Source organism: Natator depressus, chromosome 2 (genome assembly GCF_965152275.1).
Source record: "Natator depressus isolate rNatDep1 chromosome 2, rNatDep2.hap1, whole genome shotgun sequence".
NCBI classification, from domain to species: domain Eukaryota; kingdom Metazoa; phylum Chordata; order Testudines; family Cheloniidae; genus Natator; species Natator depressus.
Window position 1 is genome coordinate 239,406,270 of NC_134235.1, and position 12,042 is coordinate 239,418,311.

The window sequence follows — 12,042 nt, forward strand, 5'->3', positions numbered from 1 at the left end:
AAATCAGACCTAAAAATACAAGTGTCACAGCATGCTATTACTGAAAAATTGCTTACTTTCTCATTTTTACTATATAGATTATAAAATAAATTGGAATATAAATATTGTACTTAGATTTACTGTACTTAGTGTATAGCATATAGAGCAGTATAGTCAAGTTGTCCATATGAAATGTTAGTTTTTACTGACTTCACTGGTGCTTTTTATGTACCCTGTTGTAAAACTAGGCAAATACCTAGATGAGTTGATGTACTCCCTAAAAGGGCTCTTTGTACCCTAAGGGGTACATGTACCTCTGGTTGAGAACCACTGGTATAAAATCATCTGCTAAACCATACTGAATTATATATAATGTCAGGTGAATGGGCCACCTGGACAGGGATCTTGTCTCCAAGAGATACCAGATGTTTGCACCTTTCTCTGAATACCTGCTGGGAGAGTGTGTATCACAGGGAAGTTTCTTCCTACTATTGTGTAATTAGTGTCTTAAGAACATAAGAATGGCCATACTGGGTCAGACCAAAGGTCCATCCAGCCCAGTATCCTGTCTACCGACAGTGGCCAATCCCAGGTACCCCAGAGGGAGTGAACCTAACAGGTAATGATCAAGTGATCTCTCTCCTGCCATCCATCTCCACCCTCTGACAAACAGAGGCTAGGGGACACCATTCCTTACCCATCCTGGCTAATAGCCATTAATGGACTTAACCTCCATGAATTTATCCAGTTCTCTTTTAAATCCTATTATAGTCCTAGCTTTCACAACCTCCTCAGGCAAGGAGTTCCACAGGTTGACTGTGCGTTGTGTGAAGAACTTCATTTTATTTGTTTTAAACCTGCTACCCGTTAATTTCATTTGGTGGCCCCTAGTTCTTATATTATGGGAACAAGTAAATAACTTTTCCATATTCACTTTCTCCACACCACTCATGATTTTATATAGCTCTATCATATCCCCCCTTAGTCTTTCTCTTTTCCAAGCTGAAAAGTCCTAGCCTCCTTAATCTGTCCTCATGTGGGACCTGTTCCAAACCACTAATCATTTTAGTTGCCCTTTTTTGAATCTTTTCTAATGCCACTATATCTTTTTTGAGATGAGGGGACCATATCAGTACGCAGTATTCAAGGTGTGGGCATACCATGGATTTAAAAAGGGCAGTAAGATATTCTCCGTCTTATTGTCTATCCCTTTTCTTAATGATTCCTAACATCCCGTTTGCTTTTTTGATTGCCGCTGTACACTGCGTGGAAGTCTTCAGAGGACTATCCATGATCACTCCAAGATCTTTCTCCTGATTAGTTGTAGCTAAATTAGCCCCCATCATATTGTATGTATAATTGGGGTTATTTTTTCCAGTGTGCATTGTTTACATTTATCCACGTTAAATTTCATTTGCCATTTTGTTGCCCAGTCACTTAGTTTTGTGAGATCTTTTTGAAGTTCTTCAGTCTGCTTTGGTCTTCGCTATCTTGAGCAGTTTAGTATCATCTGCAAACTTTGACACCTCGCTGTTTCCCCTGTTCTCCAGACCATTTATGAATAAGTTGAATAGGATTGGTCCTAGGACTGACCCTTGGGGAACACAACTAGTTACCCCTCTCCATTCTGAAAATTTACCATTTATTCCTACCCTTTGTTCCCTGTCTTTTAACCAGTTCTCAATCCATGAAAGGATCTTCCCTCTTATACCATGACAACTTAATTTATGTAAGAGCCTTTGGTTAGGGACCTTGTCAAAGGCTTTCTGGAAATCTAAATACACTATGTCCACTGGATCCCCCTTGTCCATATGTTTGTTGACCCCTTCAAAGAACTCTAATAGATTAGTAAGACGTGATCTCCCTTTACAGAAACTGTGTTGACATTTGCACAACAATTTATGTTCTTCTGTGTGTCTGACAATTTTATTCTTTACTATTGTTTCAACTAATTTGCCCAGTACTAATGTTAGACTTACCAGTCTATAATTGCCAGGATCACCTCTAGAGCCCTTCTTAAATATTGGCGTTACATTAGCTATCTTCCAGTCATTGGGTACAGTAGCTGATTTAAAGGACAGGTTACAAACCATAGTTAATCGTTCTGCAATTTCACATTTGACTTCTTTCAGAATTCTTGGTGAATGCCATCTGGTCTCGGTGATCCTGTTACTGTTAAGTTTCTCAATTAATTCCAAAACCTCCTCTAGTGACACTTCAATCTGTGACAATTCCTCAGATTTGTCGCCTACAAAAGACGTCTTAGGTTTGGGAATCTCACTCACTCAGGTTTGCTCACTCCCTCTCTGCAACTTGTATTCCATGCAGTCTAACTGCCAGTCTCATTCTTATTCATAGAAACATATAGTCCCTTTAAAAGATTAAATGTTCTTTGTTTACAATTGAGGGATATTGAATCTCAAGAGACTGCTGTGCCCAGTGCCTCTTAAACAGGGAGGCGTAAATCATCTTTACCAGTTTGACTAGTGTTCATGCTGTTAATGGGCTAGAATGCTATTTCCTTTTAAGAAAGTGACATCCTGCCCCTGTGTGCTCCTTGGAGTAGCCCTTTGCTCTGCTACCAAGTGTGCACCTCTTTTGTATTGTTCTCACCAGTCTTGTCATATTAAGTTAGTTATCCCAAGTGAGGTTGGTGAGAAACATACAGATGAAAGGGCATAGGGTCTCGAAGAACCACAGTTACAGCAAGTAACCGATTATTCTTTGTCTTGGCTAAAGTGAGTTAGAGTTCAGTCTGGGAGAAATGGAGAGATCCACTCTCATGGGCAAGAGAGGTGGTAGAGCATGTCAAATAAAACTGACATTGACCATCTGTGCCCCTATTTTCTGTTGCTTAGGTTCAGCACAGAGCTGAAAAATATGAGGACCTGTGTCAACTATGGGGGAAAGGAGAAACAAATACCTTACAGATTTTTTTTCAGATACTTCAAAACAAAAATTGACTAGTTCAAACCAATCTGTTTTAAAACTAGGCATATTGGTACAGTGTAGCCCTAATGAGAATACTTGACATTAGTTGTGCATCTGTTTTCTCCTGTAATGTCTAAGGAGGACAATACTCTCCTCCAATATTCATATAATCATTTTGAGACACATGGGAAGAGGTGTGTGAAAGGAAGAGTTTTAATTCAGAAGGTTACTGTATAGGTGAAAGGTTTCATCTGAACGTGTCAGGCTGCTGTCAGACTGAGTATAATGTGACTTACACTTCAACAGTTATGTGGTACCTTTTCATAATTTGTCTCTCTCTTTTGCAGATACCTTGCAGGTGGGAAGAGCACCCGAGGACTGGCTGTACTAGGCCCAGAGAATCCACGCATTGCCAAAGATCCATCCTGGGTCAAACGATAACATTTGTTATCACTGATAATGTTTGTTACTGACAATGGCTTAAAAGAAATAAAACAAGCCAATTCATAAGTGACTAAGGCACATTAGAATTTTTAATTTTCCTGCTAAGGTCCAAGTGAAAGGTCAATACAACTTCTGTACTTTACATGCAACAGGCCACTCAGCTGTCTTTCCTCAAAGAAATTAACTCTGCCAAAGAAGGTTCATCTCTACAACTGCATTGTATTTAAGAATGAAAACTATTTGTTCATCTATAGCTAAAGCAACTCTTCAGTTCCTCCATAATTAACTGCTGCACAAAAATGTGGATTTTAATAACTTCTAAATATATACATTGTTTTGTAAAAATCAAGCTAAGACTTGAATTTTAAAATATGTTTCGCTTAAATCATGTTTTCTTACAATATCTGTATTTTTAAACCTCCACTGTTGGGCATAAACAGATTTGTTACACATACACTGGTACTTCACAAGTCTTTCCTAGTGTGTTGAGTTTTCCATAATTAAGTTGTGCAAGACTCAGCTTCTCCATAACTATTCTTGTTACAATGTATTGTCTACACTACAACTTACATTTTTAATGATAAGAGTGGCAATGTTGGCTCAAAACGTCTCTCTACAACTCAAGGCTAATAATTGATAGCTACAGGACAGGGAAAAGATGGTTTTATTCATAACAGGACTATTTTGATGGCGCTCCAACCTGTGTGACCCTGGGCCAGTTCTTCCTCCCAGTACTGAATGGAGTTCTCAGGGTGCTGTTTTGTCCTCTGTTTACCTTTTGGCTAAAGTTCGACAGCTAAATGTTGTGAGACAGCCACGATTGTGTTGTGGAGAAAAAACTGCTGTGTCAACCGTAACCTTAACCATCGTGGTTATAACCTGGTCTCAAATGTTTCAGCTGATCACAGAAAAGAGTCCTCAGTCCTGGGTGTGATTGAGGGTTGCCCTATTGTCTGCGAGAAGCTGAGGTTAGTGAGCATGACCTCTAGGGTATGCCTCCACTGCAGCTTGGAGTGAGCCTCTCAGCATGGGTAGACAGACTTGCTTCACTTGAGCTAGCATGCTAAACATAAGAGTGTGGACACTGCAGCTGGGGCTAGCCAGCCAGTCTTGGACCCAGGTGGCTAGCCTGAGCCTCTGCCAGAGCAGCTACATCCACACTATTTTTAGCATGATAGAGCTCATGAAGTTAAGCTTGAGCCACCAGCCATTCCAAACTGCTATTTTTAGCTTGAGCCAAGCTAGCATGAGCTGGGAATCGCATCTCCCAGCTGCCCTGTAGCCATAACCTAAAGGACACACAAAGGAGGTTAACAGCCATCTTCACAGGGTTAGCAGCTTTAGTATTGCCTTTAATAGTAATTTTTAGTGTGTTACTTCCTCTCTAGGGGAGGTGTGGGGGGTAGTTCAAATTAATGCAGCTTCATTGTGCAGATGCAGTACAGAAAAATCTGCAGCTGCCCTGCTCTTAATCCCTCCCACTGTTCTACAAGCGAAGAAAGAGCAGCTATTTGCTTCCTTTTAGAATTCAAATAAAGTTGCTCCTACTTTCTTCAGTGGTGTTCTCCTGTTAGCTGTAATTTGTTAGTTTTTAGATAACTTGAAGTCACACGTGGTTTGCAACAATACTTTTATTCCACTTCGGATACATAGATTCACTCTGTAACTTGACACAAAACTAGCCTTCTACATATATTCTGAGTATAGACTCTATCTCAGACATAAAATGTGCTAGATGAATGACTTATCACACTGAGTGCATAGAATTGTGTTAAACTTAAGGATCAGGCCGGTAACTGGTATTTTGTAAATTAGGTGCTAAGGTCTGCTTTAAACCTAGGATAATACTGGGCAAGGAACTTGTGTGACATTTGCATTTCTGAATTCACATAAAGTGCTCGTACAATAATTTAAATGTTACAAATAAAGCTGTAATCAATATTCTAAAGCACTGTTACGCACAACGTAGGTCTCTTACAACTTTATCTAAAATAATGGTCTCTTCTTAGATGGCTCCAGTTTCTGCTTCTTTTGGGCTGTGCCTAGCTACATGCTCTAGTTGACCTGAATCTGAAACATCGTAGCTAGTCTTGTATTTGGCCAGAATTTTCATCAGAGGTCGAAGTTTCAGCCACCACTGTTCCTTAGGAATTCTGTGCCTGTGCAGAAGATGAGATGGAAAAAAAGTCAAAGCTATTCTATGTAAACGACCCCATTGATGTTATCTCTAAGGACCAAATTCACTATTAAACTTGGCTTCATTCAAATTATAAGCAGTTTTATAAGGGAAGTTTTTATCAGCATATATTAATGACCAACTTTGCTGGATTCAATGATTCTTAGATTCATTTGTGTGAGTAATGCTGCCATCTCCACTCATTGACAGGAATGTAGAAAATTGTTAGTAACTGGGTGCAGTTGCTTTTTAGTTTTACTTTGGAGAGAGGTTGTGGCACATAGTAAATTATTATCTTGACCTCTTTCATGTACCTCTCCAGCTAGCCTTAGAACAGGGATCGGCACCTTTGGCACTCAGATCATCAGGGAAATCCGCTGGCGGGCCAGGATGGATAATTTACCTGCGGACGCGGCAGGTAAATAAACCGTCCCAGGCCGCCAGCAGATTTCCCTGACGGGTCGCGTGCCAAAGGCTGCCGATCCCTGCCTTAGAACATGCATGAATTCCATCTTGCTATTTTGCCAGCTAACCCTCCCATCTCAGCAAGCTCTGAGCAATTTATTATTTCTATTGCAGCATGATGTAACGACCTTATTACACGAGGCACTGTGCAAAGATAATCCCTGTCCCAGAGAACTGACTAACAATTAAATAAAATCCAACAAGTTGTTAAAAAGCCAGATAGAAGAGGGTTAGGGAGAATAAGATGCTAATCGAGGTGGCTGCGTATGTATAAATTATTGGAATGCATCCCATGAAGTGAGCTGTAGCTCACGAAAGCTTATGCTCAAATAAATTTGTTAGTCTCTGAAGTGCCACACGTCCTCCTTTTCTTTTTGTGGATACAGACTAACACGGCTGCTACTCTGAAACCTATACATTAGTTGTAACACTGGTCTCACTAGGCACAAGGGGTTGCCACCCTTAACAATACCAGACAGTGATTTGCAGGCATTGCAGCAAAGACAGGTTGTGAGGAGGGATTTAAGAGGATACAGTGGTAGCTTTGAAATCTCACAGGAAGCCCTTCTCACGCAAAAGGGGCAGCCTGGAGAAAGCACGAAGTTGCTTGTGGGAAAAGCAGATGAGGGGGTGATCCAAGGCCAACACCATAGGCAACATTGAAAGGTAGGTTGGGGCTACATGGTGAAGTTACCATCTGACATGGAGCAAGGAAGGAGGGATGAACAAGAAGAATTGGAAGTTGTACTCGTCTGGCCCCACAGAGCTGCCTTCACTTACACAAAATCTGCTTGATCCTTAAGATCAACCACAGGTTGGAAAAGAAGATTGCGTCTGCGCATTCCTAGCAAACAAACGGAGTCCTGGGTGTTGGCAAACACTTTTCCTATAAAAACAACAAGGCAATGTTATTTCCTTTTCTTGTAATAAACAAATGCATCTAGGAGTGAGTCTCTGGTAAGATTCTTAATTTTGTTGAGTTACTGAAGTCTTAAAGTAAACGATAGCAGCATCTGAATTAGTTGTTTAACAGTGTTAGGGAAACCTCCACTGTGTTGTGGTTTATTCGTTTTAATGATTGAGCAGTAAAGATGCAATGTACTTAACTACTAATCAAATAAGTGATGCAGCCTTAACTTCCAGTTTTAAATTAGATTTATTATTGTCAATATTGCTTCATGAAGCTGATGAAATAAATCCCAAAGAAGACATATTACCTTCTTCTGTGTCCCATGCAGCCACCAAGAAACAAAACAAAAAGAGGAAGAATACATGTAACTATAAAACTACCAATTTCTGAATGCATAAAAAAACTAGTTATGCTAGCACATAGAAAAACAGACACAAGACAACCCTTGTTTATGGTATCAAACTTTCTTCAGGAGACATATTCTTGGCACTGGTACCTAGAAACACAATAATATTCTATAACAAAGCTCGGGTAAGATGGGAAGAACCACATTATAACCACAGATGCTAAGCTAGTATTCCATTACTATATTTAAAGACTCCACAAATGTCTTGAAGGGCTAGAGCAGCTGGATTTTCTGGAGTTAACAGAAAAGAAGAGAAAGATAGTAAATAACCATAAATATTTCTGCACCTTTTCGGTATGTTTCTTTCAGTTTCTTTGAGATCCACTGTACAGCTTTTGCAGAGATTTTTGTCCCAAAGTTCCTGTCAAATGGGGAAGGCGCTCCACCCTGTCAAAGTTTAAAATGTAATTGGAGATTAGCTGCAATTTTGCACCAACCAGGAGCATTATTCTTGTCTTTCCATTCCACCAATCATTTCTGTTCTATGGCTGCTGTGCCTCTTATCTTCCTCTCCCCCCACCCCCATATTTTTTAAACAGACACCAGTGCTTTATCTTAGCCCCAGAATTCCCGATGTGGGAGTCTCGAAGGGACTTTGCCCCGACAGTTTGAGATACTGGCCCCAATTCCACAATTGTGCATAAAGACATGCTTAATTCCCATTAAAGTCAATGGGACTTAGTCACCCCCCTCCTTCAGCAGAGTGCTTATTTGTATGTACTTTCTCCCTCACTTCTGCAAGGTGCTGCTGGAGCAGCATGGCACAATACAACTTCCAGCAGTAGAGCGAGCTCAAAAAGCATACGGAAAGGCAACAGACACACAAGGAGAGAAGCAAATAAAGGACAGAATAAAGAACTGGTGAGGGAGCAAATAGCCCAGGCCAGTGCTTCCGGGGCACTGGCGCTCTTGCGTCACAGGGTGGAGGCTGTAACCAAAAGAGCTCTAGCCTCTGTCATCCAGCCACTACCAAGTGGGTGCGCCTATAACACTGCTACCAAGCAGACACTAGGGGCTTTAGATCGTCTGTGGGAACACAGAACTTGACAAATACAAAAGGTACCATTATTTGCTCTTATTCCAGCTGTCAAAACAGGACTCTTAACTGGATCTAACTGTATGCTCTGAAAGCAGATTCTACTGTCATTTCTATGTATAACTTGTTTTGGGTGCATGTACTGAAATTCTTAGCATTTAGTTCTAAATACAATAAAGACAAGCGGGAACAGTGTTAATATATCAAATATAGAATGTACTTAGCTACTAGGCAGGGAAACTGTTGTATAATGTTGGCACAGGGTTAAGACTTCAAACATAAAAATGTGAAGCTTTAAATCTGAAATTAAAACTTTATGGTTCATGTGAACCAGTAGTTTCAGTCACTTCTAGAGCATCATATTAAACACCCTTTCCTCTAGACCTGCCCTCCTTCCCACTGTAAGTTTCCTAGTTGCTTATCCTTGTGCCCTTATGCACTCTTATACTGCTATTCGCTGACTAGTGCCCTATTTGGGTGTGCGGGATGCACTAGCTAGGAGTCCTATACAGGGCAAAGCCAATCATAGTGAAGATTAATAAGACGGGGAAAAGTGAACAATGAGCACAAATGTTCTCTAGGAAACAAATTTCTCTTCCAGGGATGAGATGCTCTTGAACTGGCAGCTGCAGGGAGGTCTTGTAAGAGGCAGTGAGTGGGCTACTAAAAAACAACAGCACCCTTTTTTAAAAATGGGGAATGGGGAGAACAAAAAAGGAGACAATAAAAGAGGGAATCTGCTGCAATTTCCTTCTGCAAAACAAAGTTATGCCTCTTCCACCCCTCCAAAAATGGGTTGGGAGTTGATAGTAACAAGGGAGGAAACCCTTAGTACCATTAATTTTGTCTAAAGGATAAAGAGTGCATGCAAGGAGGACGACTTGTGCGTAACCCTGGAATGGCGACAGCAGTTCACGCACACTAAATTAATCCTGCTGCTGTATCCAGAGGGAAGTTCGTAACCTTATTTACCTGCTGCATGTGGCCCAATACATTCTTTCTGCAATCGAACACACCTTTTCCTTCCTCAGAATAGAGCTGGTAGATAAAGTCAGTTGTGTAATTCTCATTGCTGTTCTCATTCCTATAACAAGACAAAAATAACAACCACATTATTAACTACCAGACCTCTTTACAGACGCACAGTCACTGATGGAGGGGACATGTCCCACACCTGACAACTCTGTTATCCTCTTGCCCTCAAACGAGGGGCAAGTCTTGTGTATTTTCACCTTCCTCCTCCCTCGCCAACTCTCCCACAGGTTTGTTTTACACACAGTTGTGTGTCTGCTCTGCTACAAACCAATACTTCCAATGTCTGAGCTTCCTGAATTACAACAGAGACCTGAGCAGCTGTACTGTAACCTGTTTTCCAACACACAGCCGATGCCCTAGGCTATGGACACCTGAGGTTCCCCCGCCCCTCACCTGTTCTTTTTAATGCCTGAGCATATCTGAACTAAGTGAAGTGGGTAGATGAATGCATCTCGTGATTTTCTCTTATAACTGATTATCGCCCCGGAGGCTGAGAAGTGATGCCCATGAAAGAGGTGGAGGTCACAGACTGACAAAGGCTGTGCACACTAGGAAGAAAGGTTGATTTTTAAATATGTTAAGTAACACGTTAGAGCCCTTGTGTAGACAAGGCGATTTGAATTTTAACCCTTATTAGCCTTATCTACACTAGGATTTTGACATGTGACATTAGTGAACCTGTTTTAAAACACCCTGTTTTTCCTAGGCAAGATAAGGCCAAGAAGAAAAGGTTTTGCCAAACTGCTGGGCTAAAGAGGGCATTTGCTCCAGTATTAGAGCTTAAACAATAATATTTTCAGAAGAAATGATGGAAACTCTGGATTTCAGACTAGTAGATTTTATAAATTCTCATTTGTTCCCATCATATACCATGCTGATCAGCGATTGCCTGAGAAACTCTAGAACCCTTTTGTTGTGAAATGTCCAGTACTTGATAACTAAATGTCTCATGAGTTATTTACGGGCATTCTGTGCAACCTGGTTGTGTTCACTTGTGGAAGAGTTCCAAAGAGTTAACTTGAAAGACAATAATTGAACCTTCTTGAACTTCTACAGAGCATGACCTTGGCCTGAGATTGAGGAGGTCCAGGGTTTTGAAAAGTGGTTCGATAAACTGAATGGAGACTAAGTTTTGGTGTCATGTAGGAGGGTAAAGAGGGAGATTATTTCTGGACCAGTAAAGATATGTTGAAACTTTTCTATAAATCAAGCCACAACACCATAAACAATTTAAAGACATATCCAGCTTGTCTGCAGAACTAGGCAGACAGAGCTGCTGCTAACATCCCTTTGGCTGCTTTTGCAAAAGAACAGACCAGAATCCTCCCTAAGGGGTAAACAAATAGTTCAAAAACATCATCACAGGGCAGTAAGATCAAAGCAGGGGGAAAGCTAGTCAATTTGTAATTAACACACAGGAAACTTTTATTTAGTTGCGTTAGGCTTAGCTTGCTATGGTCTCCAATACAACATGTAGTCTAAGGAATGAGGGTGGAATTCATCCATTTGCGGAGGGCCAGCATGGGACCTGTGTGCCACTTTATACGTATTCTGGGGGCTAAAGAGCACTTCAGAGCTGCATAGGTCTTGTGCTGGTCCTGTGCAGAGGGGAGGATTTCACCCTTAGTAAAATAAATGATGAGACCTTTGTGCAGCTTCCTTATAACACTTTGTGCAGCCCTTGGAAGGATAATCTAAGAACCCATATCATTAACAGGATGTGAAGAGTTAAAATGGGAATGGGTGTGGGATCTTTGATTTTAACAGTTTTTATATCTGCTTCTAAGCTCTGCTTTTTCTCGCACTGAGAATCCCTTCTTTTATAACTAACTAACTAACTAGAGACTGCTCCTGGGTTTTACGTAGCAGTGAGGGTTGTAAAACATTACTCGTTTTGATGGTGCAGTTTAACAAAATGACCTTTGCTCACCTCAGCACTAGACCACGCTGGATGCTGGTTTTCATCTTTTCGGTCAAATGCTCCACATTAGCCTAGAAACAGAGTCACACAAAGCATCCTAAAACAAATGTGATGATCACTGCCACCTTCACCAAGAGAATTTCTATAAAGGATTCCAAGGTGCACAGTAATACTTAAGAAATCCCTTCTGTAATGTGAAAATCCAGCTGACCAATAATGTAGCGGGCTTCCAGGACAAATTATAATGGGTGGGTTAAAAGTTACTGGTCCTGGTTTAAAATTAACTTCTTTCCCCCAAACCCACCACCAACTTTTAGCTTCATCATATCTCTGGACAACAGTGTTATTTCAATAGGCTCTTGAGCTCATTTGCATGTCACTGATGCAGCACCTACTGGTCTTTCTTTACATAGCAACATAGGAATTGCCAGATTGGATCAGACCCCAGATCCCTCCCATCCAGTATCCCATCTGTAACAAAGGCTAGCACCAGATGCATCGGGAGAATGTGTGAGAGCTCAGCAATAGGCAGATGTGGGAAAATCTGCCCCTCCCATTAGGGCTCATCCTGGTCTCTGATAGTTAAGAGATTGGCCCTGAAGCATGAAGGCTTATATGCCTTCCAAAATCTGTTGTCGTTAATTCTAACAACGCTGGATATTCTTGATTCCCAATTCTCTTTTTAAAATCTTGTTAAATTCTTGGAGTCAACAACTCCCTATGGCAAGGAGTTCCAGTT

At 40.9% G+C, this 12,042-nt stretch overlaps 2 protein-coding genes across 6 annotated transcripts in view; one reads left to right on the plus strand and one right to left on the minus strand.

Annotated features, from left to right (window-relative positions):
* PITRM1 (pitrilysin metallopeptidase 1) overlaps nucleotides 1–5,513 on the plus strand; it is a 46,401-nt gene extending 40,888 nt beyond the window's left edge. The window contains exon 27 of the mRNA XM_074946229.1: nucleotides 3,258–5,513. Coding sequence (XP_074802330.1) covers nucleotides 3,258–3,351 — 94 coding nt within the window. The 3' untranslated portion in view covers nucleotides 3,352–5,513. The remainder of the gene's footprint in view (nucleotides 1–3,257) is intronic.
* The window catches only part of PFKP (phosphofructokinase, platelet), an 82,858-nt gene continuing 74,339 nt past the window's right edge, over nucleotides 3,524–12,042 (minus strand). For 2 of the 5 annotated variants that reach the window (XM_074946235.1, XM_074946230.1), the window contains exons 19-23: nucleotides 11,313–11,374; nucleotides 9,320–9,431; nucleotides 7,599–7,698; nucleotides 6,776–6,881; nucleotides 3,525–5,513 (exon numbers count right to left, since the gene is read on the minus strand). In XM_074946235.1, the coding sequence (XP_074802336.1) occupies nucleotides 5,360–5,513; nucleotides 6,776–6,881; nucleotides 7,599–7,698; nucleotides 9,320–9,431; nucleotides 11,313–11,374 (534 nt within the window). In that variant the 3' untranslated portion in view covers nucleotides 3,525–5,359. Of the gene's footprint in view, nucleotides 5,514–6,775; nucleotides 6,882–7,598; nucleotides 7,699–9,319; nucleotides 9,432–11,312; nucleotides 11,375–12,042 lie in introns of all 5 variants that reach the window. The other 3 variants (XM_074946231.1, XM_074946233.1, XM_074946232.1) reach the window with 3 other exon arrangements.